Source organism: Ciona intestinalis, chromosome 10, assembly GCF_000224145.3.
Source record: "Ciona intestinalis chromosome 10, KH, whole genome shotgun sequence".
In the NCBI taxonomy this organism is placed as follows: domain Eukaryota; kingdom Metazoa; phylum Chordata; class Ascidiacea; order Phlebobranchia; family Cionidae; genus Ciona; species Ciona intestinalis.
Genome location: NC_020175.2, coordinates 2,625,305 through 2,637,515, shown reverse-complemented (window position 1 = coordinate 2,637,515; position 12,211 = coordinate 2,625,305). Strand labels below are relative to the sequence as shown.

The window sequence follows — 12,211 nt, the reverse complement described above, 5'->3', positions numbered from 1 at the left end:
TAGGGCAGTTCTAATAGCCCAGTTAGACCATGCAAATATTACAACAATTGATCAAATCGCAAAGAAACTGCCACTGACTGATCAAAGGTTTAAAAGTGGATGCAATTTGGATTAATTGCATTTCTTCCCTTTGTAATGATAACCTATAGGCCTATAACCAATACAAAGGTTATAGCATTTAGCTGTGCATCGTAATGGGCACTGTGTTTATTTTTACTTTAGTTTGCTTACAGTGTCTAGTTAAACAGTTCACAACTTTACAAAGTATCTTCAGTATTAAAAAAACAAAATCTAAAAACAAGATAATTTGAGCAGATAGTACCAAACAATGAAATATAAAACCATTTTTGGTATATTGACACACAAATTTTAGACAAACAGCTAAACATTAACATGACTAATCAAGTGTGAAAACCTTGAAAGAAATATGTGAATGTGATTAGCAGCCAGTACCAAACAATGAAACATAAAACAGCTTTGAGTATTGTACTATCGGCACACACAAATTTTAGCCATTAACATGACTAATCAAGTGTGAAAAACCTTAAGGAAATACATGATCAAGTAAGCACTTACTGCTTTAATCTTGGTATGTCTTCTTCTTGTACCTTGCACTGCACCCTCATCACCACTGACAAAATCCTCTTCTGATTCAAAGGACAAAGAAGACCTAAGAGGGTAATAAAGTTTACTGGGCTGTGTGTAAGTACTTTAAATAGGCAGTAAATCTTTATAATGGGGCCCAAGCTCATTATTTTGTTGTTAATCAAGCAGTGGGGGCAATTTCTGTTGTATGGGCACTGCAACTTTAATAGTTTGAGTAACGGGCATAAGAGTGTCTAGCCAAATAAGCCAATACTTGGAATAATGGTTAGTTTAAAAGGAAATATAAAACACTATCCTACTTCTAAAAATACTTAATCAATTAAAACACACATGTAAAGGGTGGATAGTATGTTTAAATACTAAATAGTAGTTAAGTTGTAAACTGTGTGAATATGACTAATGGATGTATCCGTGTGACCATGTGTATTGCAACTAATAACTCTGAACCATAATGTAAACAGAAACAGTTCTATGCTGCTAATATAACTGCGAATGCAACAGGAAGTATATTGTTTACAACAGATATCTTGCACCATACACAAACAAAGCAAGACAGAAATGGCACAAAAAAAAACAAAAAACATCATCCTAACTTTAGATTTCAAATACTAATTAGTTTAATTACCTCAATGAGCAATTGGAAGAAGATGACAACTTCCGGACAAAAGTTTCGCCCACTTTTAAACTTGATCCTCCATCATCGGATGGCAACAATGGATCTGGGGTGTCGGATGTTGCCGATGAAGAGGATGAAAAGGGGGAGGCTGCTTGCTTCCGGAGGGCAACCACCGATAATGTCAATGGATTATGCTGGGGTGAGGTCTCAGGGGAAGACATAGTTGCTTCAATTTCAACGGAACCCTCCGTTTCGCCAAACGAGGAAGCAGTACTCCCATCATCTTGGTGACATCCTGTGTCCATGGAGGAGCCGTACGCACTGTCGCAGCTTCTTCTTGGACTTAGAAGTGTATGCTCCGCTGAAACAAGCTCCGGCAAAGTGCTAATATTGTCTCCTGCCTCAATTTGATATACTGACGGCCCGAACGCAGTTGAAGCGCAGTGGTTTGGGTCAAAACTTGATGCTTCGCATGAGTGCCTCCAAGTTGGACTAAAATCTAGAGTTTCGTCTACCAAGCAAGAATCACCTGTGCTAGTGTCGCTCACAATAAGCGACGGTATCCTTGGTGTTTTGTTCTGGCCTTGCCGCTGTCGCCAATTGCAGCCTGTACTCTGTGTAGTGGTCTCACTGGTCTGGTTTGGCGCAGAAGTGCTTGTGACTTTATCAGACTGTGAATCAGATTTCACAGAAGTGGTGTGCGTAACCTGATCACTAGATTGGTGAACGCAGTTGGTTGGTTTAGTTATACGCAAACCATCAGACGTGTTGACAGGAGAGCATAGAGTCACATTACGCTCGCCCGCCTCCCTTCTTAGAATATTATCAACTTCCGCTTTTTTATTTTCATTTTTGGAGGACACAGTCAAACCAAATCCACCATTTTGCAAACAGTGTGCTGTCTTGGGTGGGTTGGAAACCTTTGCATTTTCCAACTGTGCTTCCAGTCCTAAATTTCCAGGATAAGCGGAGTTTGTGTTATTTACTCCACGGTGGTGCTCCATGTTTTGACATACAGTTGAATAAATTATAAGCTCAGCATGCCAGTCTAGAGACAATTATATAGGAATGTTTCTGATACTCATGCCAAACCTAGCATTACAGAATAATTGGGGTTCATAAGGCACTGGAAACACAATGAATAATTAATAAGGCTTACCACATTAATTAATCTACAAAGTTTTGCGATTTAATGCATGTATGCTTGTCGAAAAAACATGCGTAAGTGCATTGTAATATTGTATTATTATTAAATATATATTTTCAAAATCCTAATTAAACACAAGCAATCAAAATAATCAAACATTCTATTGTGTTTTAGTAGCATTACTAGCTACAGCCCTGTATCAACATTACACAAGTAACTTCTGTTTACTATAAAACCTCTGTAACGTAATCACGCAGGTAAATCAAACGAAGGACGAACTCAATGCAAATAAAGAACCTACGTACTACACTACTGCAGTCAAATGTTGTTTGAGCAAAGAATATAAATGGTCTGTTCCGCTGTAATTGCAATGTGATACCCATTTTCTTACGCCGAACTAAACTATTTACACAATGCCAATATACAAACACTTCACTCATTCACAGATGGTGTAATGGCTGATTCACCAGTTTACTACACTACAATTAGTAAAGGGTTCAAGGACTATTTTTTATATTCGCCTTGCCAGTAAGAAGCGCTTTATACCTTTTTTTAAATGGGAGATTTTAACCAACAACCAGCATTTATACCTATTTTAGTGCAACGATAGCAAACAAAATAGATGATTGACAATTAACAAAAGTTTTCTTTACCCAATTGTGGTCAATAGGCCTATACATAGTATAAAATTATATACGCGCAAATTATAGAAAAACAGGATTTTCACCTATCTAGTTAAAACCAAAACACACAATTTAATTAACAATTTAAAACGCCTTTGGCAATAACTCACCTATTTAGCAATAAACTGCTAGATATGGTATTGCAGAACACTATTTAAAGTACTTATTTAAAAAAATACATATTTATATATATAAATATAAAATACATTAAAAACTGAGTCACACAAACATGCCGCAACAGCAACCCAAAGTGATTCAAACTAGTAGAGTGTCAACTCAATGTAAAACTTCTATAGAAAACGTGGTATTTGTCATAGGTGGCCTGGGAGGAAATACTGTGTGGCAGCTTCCTCTTCATATGTATGTATGTACCAAAACGCAGTATAACAACAAACTGGAACAGATTAGGAGGGTTTACAGAAACTAAAAACAACAAATATTAACAATCTCTTGACAGCTGTGAATTTTTTTTACTTTCTTTTATTGACAATGAATCTTATTGTTGAATATGCTGTGGGTTTGACTACAATTCTATTTTATCTAATATACAAATTTATTTGGGTAAAATAGCTGGTATATAGTAAGAGGCAGTTATGTGAAAGCACTATGTGTATATACACTGACATTTCTCCTTGATAACACACTAAAACTGTTGTGATAAATTCAGTAGCCTTATACTCAGTAATAGACTAAAGCCTAAATCCTTAGTCACATGGAATGCTTTACCATAGGATCTCACTTCAATAAATAGAATACTCAATAATAGTATGGTAGAGTTGGGGTAAGATGGGACACCTTTTTATTCCATTTTCCCTGTCTATTTGATAGTAAACAAAGAACATTCAAAGAAATAAAACTGTATCCCAACAACTCCCATACACTTTTGTTAACTGTTTAAAACACAATTAGGGTATTTGGAGATTATGTGCTAAAAGGTGTCCTGTCTTACACCACAATACTAAATATAAAGAACTAGGAACTACACCTTACTAGCTGTATCTTTATAAGGATGTACGGATGCCTCTTATTGATATAGGTTTCTATGGTTAGGACATACCACATTAGGATTGTGTTAATGGCTGTTTAATATTGTTTTTAAATGCCCCTAATTAGACCATGTCTACTCTTCTTAACCACTTGGTATATTGACTGCATTTTGACGTAGCCACTTTACACTCATTAGATTTCAACTGCAATTATACCGAGGTTGTCATGTTACATATCATCTAAATATAGTACAGAGATATTAACATCTCATGCTGTTCACAATTAGTCACCAAAAAATATACACTATAGGTTGCAATGGTAGACGGCAAATTAACATTAACTGATATGTTGTTTTAAATATTTAGTGCTACAAAATAACATAACATAAATGTCCACCTAACTTTAGCTTATTCGTTTAGTACAATTTTGCAGAAAGGCAACATTAATTGTTTCAACATGCTATACACTATACATGCATTGTAGCTTATGGTTTTACGTCCACTATAGAATATACTTGGTTTACCACACACAAACTTCCTGCAAACATTCGTCAACGTCAGAATTTGAAATGAAGCAATTGGCGTGTTGTTATGCATTCAAAGTTGGCACGAACTCAACTTTGACGCGTAAGCAACCTGATGCAAACACTTCGTTGAAGTAAGGTAACGCGGATTTACACTATACGTACGAATTGTAATTTGGAAGTAGTATAAGGCGTTGCCACAACATGTTTCCGAGTCTATCGACTATCGCTGCTACATCAACAAATCCTACCATTACAACACCACTTAATGAACTTATATAGTCTATAAGTAATACCTGTATCACGAGTATAGTAACGCGACCAAACAGTTTATTATTAAAGCATGCAACAACAGCAATCCTGTGCTAAATTCTAAACACAACAGCTGATGACGTCAAACGAAGAAAACTTCAAAACGTAGCGCGTGCAATTTGCTGTTGTGAACGGAGATACCTTCTCAACACCGCGGATTACGTACGCAAGAATAAAAGCCCACGTCAAATGGGCGACGCAAACGTGACGTAAAAAAGCGCACAGCGACGTTACTTCCTTGTGACACCTGGTGATCAGATATTCACGAATTTCCCAAAATAAAATCAGGTGACAGACTTTTATACAAATGTATCAGCAAAAAATCGATTTTATTTTAGTTTAATAGGATATAACAGATGTTGTAGCAAAATTTTAAGACATGATTTGTAACTTTTCGTTCGACGGTGTTTGCCAAAATCTAACACAACTGTGTACATCCAGCCGGAGTTTATATACATACTTCCAATTTAAATACATACTGCTTTGTTAAATTAACAAAGACCAAAGTGTATTAACAAAACTTTTTGAAACGTACATTCAGATCTCATGTTTCATGTCCCCAGTCCATAGATTTATTTTGTATAACATTTGGGGACTTCCCTTTCGGATGTTTGTTTTCTTTCTTGAAATTTTCGAGTCGGTTGAATTTGAAGCTTGGTAGTTCTCGGATATTTTGTAGTACGAAAGCTAGAACCGTTGAACATGGAAGGATTAATTCCAGTAGTCAATAAACTGCAGGACATATTTAACATTGTAGGCAGCGATTCGTTGCAATTGCCTCAAATCGTCGTGGTCGGAGTTCAAAGCAGCGGAAAAAGCTCAGTTTTAGAAAATTTGGTCGGCAGAGATTTTCTTCCGCGCGGTACAGGTATCGTTACAAGATGTCCTTTGGTGTTGCAAATGATTCACACTACAAATGAAGATACTGCTCAATGTTCAAACGAAGGCAGCAGTGGCAATAATGATTCTGATAGTTCTGGAGAATCTTTTAAGGAAACCAATGAAGAAGTAAAAGAGTGGGTGAAATTTCAACACACCAAGGGTAAAATCTTCCGCTCATTTAAACAAGTGAAGAAGGAAATTGAGCTTGAGACACAACGACTTAGTGGAAACAACAAGGGCATCTCAAGCGAAGCAATTCGACTAAAAATATTTAGTCCAAAAGTACTAAACCTAACTTTGGTTGATTTACCCGGCTTAATGAAAATACCAGTTGGAGACCAACCAGATGATATAGAAGAGCAAGCACGAAATTTGATCCTGAGGTATATTTCCAACCCCAATTCAATCATCCTTGCAGTAACGCCTGCAAATGTCGATTTTGCGACATCTGAAGCCTTGCAGATGGCAAGGATTGTTGACCCTGATGGTTGTCGCACATTGGCAGTTGTTACAAAGCTGGATTTAATGGATGCGGGAACCGACGCAATCGATGTTTTGTGTGGCCGTATTGTTCCTGTCAAGCTTGGAATCATTGGGATTGTGAATCGCAGTCAGCTTGATATTAATAAAGGAAAATCAGTTCAAGATGCAATTAAAGATGAACAAGCATTTCTGCAGAAGAAATATCCTTCATTTGCCAACAGAAGTGGATCTAGGTACCTTTCTATTACTCTGAATCGTTTACTCATGCATCATATTCGTGACTGCCTGCCTGATCTCAAAACAAGACTAAACGTTTTGACTTCACAGTACCAGTCACTGCTGTCGACTTATGGAGAAGAAGTGCAAGAAAAAAGCATTACATTGTTGCAGATTATCACTAAATTTGCGACCGAATACTGCAATACCATTGATGGTACATCAAAAATTATTGAAACTTCAGAAATTTGCGGCGGTGCTCGTATTGCCTACATTTTCCATGAAACTTACGGGAAAACGCTTGAATCTGTGGACCCTTTGGGTGGACTCACTGACCTGGATATATTAACAGCAATAAAAAATGCAAACGGGTCCAGATCATCCTGGTTTGTTCCCGTTTTATCTTTTGAGCTCTTGGTGAAGCGACAGATCAAAAGACTGGAAGAGCCTTCTTTGCGATGCGTCGAGCTTGTGCATGAGGAACTCCAAAGAATCGTTCAAAACTGTGGGGGTCAAGAAATAGTTCGTTTTATGAATCTCAGAGAAAGCATTGTGGAAGTGGTTACTCAGTTGCTGCGGAAAAGACTTCCAGTCACTAATAACATGGTTTCACACTTGGTTGCAATTGAGCTCGCTTACATCAACACAAAACACCCGGATTTTGCTGATGCTAATGTAATTTCGGAGCTTTTCTTTAACAACCATCTGCAGTACCCTGAAAATCAGAAAAAAGTCCGGCCTGGTGCTCAACTGCGACCAAAGGGTTACAAAGACCAAGCTGAAGGCGAAACAGGAAAGCGACTTTCTTCTAGCGTCCTATCACTTGATGCTGCTTTTGCTTCAGTGAATCCATTCAGAGGGGCAAATTTCAACAGCAGCAATGCTAGTGACTCCGAAAGTGTTAAGAATGACCAGGTTTCTGTTGCGGAGTCTACAAGTCATGAGAGTCCTTCAAAAATGCCGCCTCACCATGCAGTAAACTTGCTAGATATGCCGGTATCTCGGAATTTGTCTCAGCGTGAGAAGCGGGACGTTGAAACCATGAGAAGACTGATCAAGTCCTACTTCCTCATCATTAGGAAGAACATCCAGGACAGTGTCCCAAAAGCTGTGATGAATTTCCTTGTTAACCATGTGCAGGAGAACCTACAGAGTGAGCTAGTGGGCCAGTTATACAAGCATGACCAGATTGATCATCTTCTTACAGAGTCTGATACCATCGCCCAACGAAGGGCAGAAGCTGTGTCTATGTTGAAGGCTCTTCATTCTGCCAGTCTAGTTATCAGCGAAATTAAGGACACCCATGTATGGTGAGGACTAAAGAGATAATCGAACTAAAACTATTTGAATTAATATTGGAGTTGCGCAATGCTAGTTGAACCGAGTGCATTTTGTGTATTGTGCTCAAATAGTGTTACCTTGATCATTTCTGGCTGCGACGGTTGAAAAATGGATGCAGTACTAATAAACTTGTATGATTATCTAAAAAATGACAGCAATCTTTATAATTAATATCAGTAACTTTAAAAATATAATTTGCAATAGTCTTGCTCATAGGTATATTATATTAATATATATATCCTATACTATAGAACTACTGGTAATTTCTGTGTTTTGTTTACACTACAATTTCGTTACAATACGTCGAAAGCAAAACATAATGTTAAGGAAATTGTACATGTGACAGCATTACCAGTCTTATGGCGGTATATATGTCATTTATAAACAATATATATACCTATTTTCTAATTTTGCATGAACAAAAGAATGTTACTTGTACTGTAATTCAGTTCCATTCCAATGTTGTATTATTATACAATAGGTTGGGGGAAGATGAGACACCTTTATCTCTATTTTCTCGTCCGGTTTAGTTGTAAACAAAAAACAATCAAATAATTATAAAACCATATCCTCACGACTTCCATAGACTGTTGTCACTTGATTAAAACACGATCAGGATATTTGGATATTATGTGCTAAAAGTTCCCTATCTTCCCCCACCCTACACTATGTTTGCTAAAAGTGGTAATTATTGCCACTGTTGTCTATTGAAACTAAAAATCATTATAATATCTTTTAATATGAAAATTCAATGTGTTTTGCAATTGCATGGTTAATCTTGGGCGCATAACATACTTTTTCATGTACTTCTTATGGGCAACTTTAAATTACTGTTTTTATTGGTATATTCATGAAGTCTCAGCTTTTTTCGCAACAAACTTTAGAAAACGGAAACTACATGCTGTTAAACTTTTAATGGAATTTGTCAGACATGTTTTACTGCCATACATCACTATTTCTTCACAATATGGGAAATTTAGGTTACCATTGGTGGGAATATGATACTTTATTCTACCAACATTAGTTTCATACAATAATGTCACTATAATTTGCCTCTGAGTCTGAACATACAGTGTATGTATATTACTTGCAATGCTGCTGCCACCAAATTAATATAGTATAATTGTAGACTCATTGTATTACCACCTCTCACATAATAGCTACTCTATATCTGCCAGCTGTCTGCTTTTTTCTTTAGTAAATTTAACCGTAAAAAGCACTAAAATAGGAGAACATTAACAACATGTGATATTTTGAATTAATACCTGGTTGTGCAACCAACATCACAATGCGTATACTGAACCCTCTGTTTTTCTTGGTGTTGTTCTTACCTTATATTCTTGTTGTTCTAAGATTATAAAACTTTTTAAAAATCAGGTAAAATTCATCAACTCAGTTTAAGGAAAACTTTTAAAAAAAAATCTTCTTTTTAAAATTTTTTTAACTCCACTATTTCTCAATTGGCTATTTCAAATTACTTCACATGTTTACGATATTTAATAATGTACTAAATGTTTGTGTGCTGCGTTAAATCATTTTAGGCTAAAAAATTGAAGCATGCTTGTATTACACCAATATTAGTGTCATGCGACAGGAAAAATGTGTTTCAAATTATGTGTATTCTTAACTAAATGGCAATGCATGTTCTTCTTACTGTGCTCTGTGATTTCTTTTAGGTACACCATAGGTTAATGCAATTGCTGAAAAGTAGGTTTTTATATAAACGACTACAGTGTCGATTAAATCACTACTACTACTATATGGAAGGTATCAAAACAAAAATCTGTTGGCAGAGGGCAGATATTACCAAGTTGAAAGTTGATGCCATTGTTAATGCTGCAAACAACACTCTTCTGGGCGGCGGTGGGGTAGATGGGGCAATACACAGAGCAGCTGGTAAGCAGCTGGTGAAGGAGTGCAAAGACCTTGGCGGTTGTCGCACAGGAGAGGCAAAAATCACTGGAGGTTATAACCTCCCTTCTAAATACGTCATCCACACAGTAGGGCCAATAGGGGAAAACGGAACTGCTTTGCATGCTTGTTACACCAACTCTTTGGAACTTCTTTATCAAAATGGTTTGAAATCCATTGCATTTCCGTGCATCTCAACTGGTATATATGGTTACCCGAATGATACAGCTGCAGAAGTAGCACTGTCTGCTGTGCAAACCTGGCTAACTCAACATCCAAATGCTATTGATACAGTGCTCTTCTGCTTGTTCCTGGATGTGGATGTTGTCATCTATACCGATCTTTTAAAGGAGTTTTTTAAAGGGATGAAAGATTTTGAAGGAAAAGTTGAAGTAGTTGTGACAAAGCCTAAAAATAAAAATCCAGACAAAAATAAGACGTCAATTTGTTCAACTTTTTTTTCACCTAGCACCTCGCAAGGTACACCTGTGGATGTCCAAGAAACACACAAGTACAAGCAAAGATCTAGCAGTATAGGTGTGGTGGATGAACCTAAAAAGAACCAGCGTTTTCCGTCGTCACACAAACACAAAGATGGCAATGAACAGAAAGCAAAAAGACCGAACATGGAAACAAAAAAATCTAAGGAAAATCGTGCCGATAAAAATGTTTCTAAAGGGAAAGTTGGTAACGAACAAAAAGCAAAGAAACAGAACTTCGAAATGAAGAAATCCAAGGAAAGTTGTGATGAAGATGTTCCTGTTAAAGATTATGTTACAGAAGAAAAGCATGCCAAAGAAAAGGTTGCTAGTGAAGCTAAGGAAAATTTGAAGGCTAAAAATGGTGAAGATAAGATTTCTAAATCACAAGAAATCGCTGTGAATAAAGCCAATGCTGAAGTATCATCCGGTTGTGGTAAAAAGCAAGAAAATGGCGCTAATAAGACGGAAAAGATGGAAATGGAAGTCAGTGATGCCATGAAAAAAAATGGGGAAGAAGTAAAAAACGAAACTGTTGTTAAAGCCAATGCTGAAGTATCTTCTGATAGTGAAAAAAGGCAAGAAAAAGGCGAAAGTAATAAAATGGAAGTCAGTGATACAGTACAAGAAAAAGATGAAGGGCCACAACCAAAAAAGGATCCAGCTGCTAAAACTGGGGACAAAGGAAAAAAAGATGATGAAGTATCATCTGTTTGTGATAAAGGGCAAGAAAAGGGCGCTAGTGATGAGATGGAGGTCAATGATGCAGTGCAAGAAAATGATGAAGGGCCACAACAAGAAAAGGGTCCACTTATTGAAACTGGGAACAAAAAAAAGAAAGAAACAGATAAGGTGCAGCATGATGAATTGATGCCTGCTGATGAAGCTGAGGACAAGGTGCATGAAAGTGACAAAAAATAATATGAATATCCAGCAATGCAAAATTTAAGGCCGGCAAAACCAATTTATCAGTAGGTCATATATTCATATTCATGTTTTAGTAATTTCTGTTTTATTACATTTTTTTTAACTTTACTTGCCTACTAGTCTCTAAAATTGAATTCATAATTATTAACTTAATTTAAAATGACTTGACAAACATTCTCTAATTTGAATTTGAGTGTTTCTATATTATTATTATGTTTGTACAATGTACACGTGGCGCTTTTTTTTTAAATTAAAAATTTGTTGGATTACAAACACAGTTGTAATATTTAATTCTTTGTTTCAGGAGAGTTTAATTATTTCTCATTATACTAAGGTACATATTTACAATGTAAAATATGGGTTTAGGTAAAGGGGGGGTTATGTAAACCCTTATTTCGGCCCTCCCTAAGTGCTTTTGTAGTCTCCCCCTTAACTTTTCTGACTGTTCCACTGCTGATAGCTAAGTGTAAAGCTGTTGGATGTTTATATATTTTATGGCCGTTTCCATTTTGTTTTATAATTATGTAAGTTAAAATTCATTATAAGGCAATCGTTAAAAACTTTTTATTTTTATTGTCTTTAAATGACTATGTTTGTCATTATTGACACTGTATCTTGTAATGTATTAAAATTTAATAACGAGTTCAGATGTTCATCTAAATTATAGCCTATTAATATTCTGTAAATTTTTTTATATAGTAGGATGGGGGAAGATGGGACAACTTTTCAATCTATTTTCTCCTCCAATTTAGTAGTAAACAAACATTCAACGATTTTTTATAAAACTTTATCCTCACGGCTCCCATAGATCGTTGTTAATTGTTTAAAACACGATCAGGATATTTGGTTATTATGTGTGAAAGGTGTCCCATCTCCCCCCACCCTACTATACATTGTGTGCCTTTTGCGAATTCTTTTAAGTTCAATGCAAAATTAACATGTCATTTGTTGACTTGTTGTAAAGATACAAATGATAAAGAAAGCCAATTTTTTTTGTCTTCAATATATAATTGTAATGTTGATTGAGAAATTGTGCAAACCATATGAAATTTTCTGAACCAAAAATATATTATATATCAAAACTAAACCTAATTTTGT

At 36.1% G+C, this 12,211-nt stretch overlaps 3 protein-coding genes across 4 annotated transcripts in view; 2 read left to right on the top strand and 1 right to left on the bottom strand.

Moving 5' to 3' along the window:
• The window catches only part of LOC100182922 (inositol-trisphosphate 3-kinase A-like), a 20,518-nt gene extending 18,174 nt beyond the window's left edge, over window positions 1–2,344 (bottom strand). For both annotated transcript variants that reach the window (XM_018813715.2, XM_009861735.3), the window contains exons 1-2: window positions 1,232–2,344; window positions 577–670 (exon numbers count right to left, since the gene is read on the bottom strand). In XM_018813715.2, coding sequence (XP_018669260.1) covers window positions 577–670; window positions 1,232–2,226 — 1,089 coding nt within the window. In that variant the 5' untranslated portion in view covers window positions 2,227–2,344. The remainder of the gene's footprint in view (window positions 1–576; window positions 671–1,231) is intronic.
• Window positions 2,345–5,462: 3,118 nt separating this feature from the next.
• Window positions 5,463–9,472, top strand: LOC100180573 (dynamin-1-like protein). Its single transcript, XM_002129931.5, has one exon. It carries the CDS (start codon window positions 5,577–5,579, stop codon window positions 7,767–7,769), a length of 2,193 nt encoding a protein of 730 aa, XP_002129967.2. The 5' UTR covers window positions 5,463–5,576; the 3' UTR covers window positions 7,770–9,472.
• Window positions 9,467–12,200, top strand: LOC100176739 (O-acetyl-ADP-ribose deacetylase MACROD2). The gene has a single exon (XM_002129838.5). The coding sequence runs from the start codon at window positions 9,488–9,490 to the stop codon at window positions 11,105–11,107; it is 1,620 nt and encodes a 539-aa protein (XP_002129874.1). The 5' UTR covers window positions 9,467–9,487; the 3' UTR covers window positions 11,108–12,200.
• The last annotated feature ends 11 nt before the right edge of the window (window positions 12,201–12,211 follow it).

Coding starts and splice junctions, on each gene's coding strand:
- LOC100176739 (XM_002129838.5), top strand. CDS start 9,488: ATGCAATTGCTGAAAAGTAGGTTTTTATATAAACGACTACAGTGTCGA.
- LOC100180573 (XM_002129931.5), top strand. CDS start 5,577: ATGGAAGGATTAATTCCAGTAGTCAATAAACTGCAGGACATATTTAAC.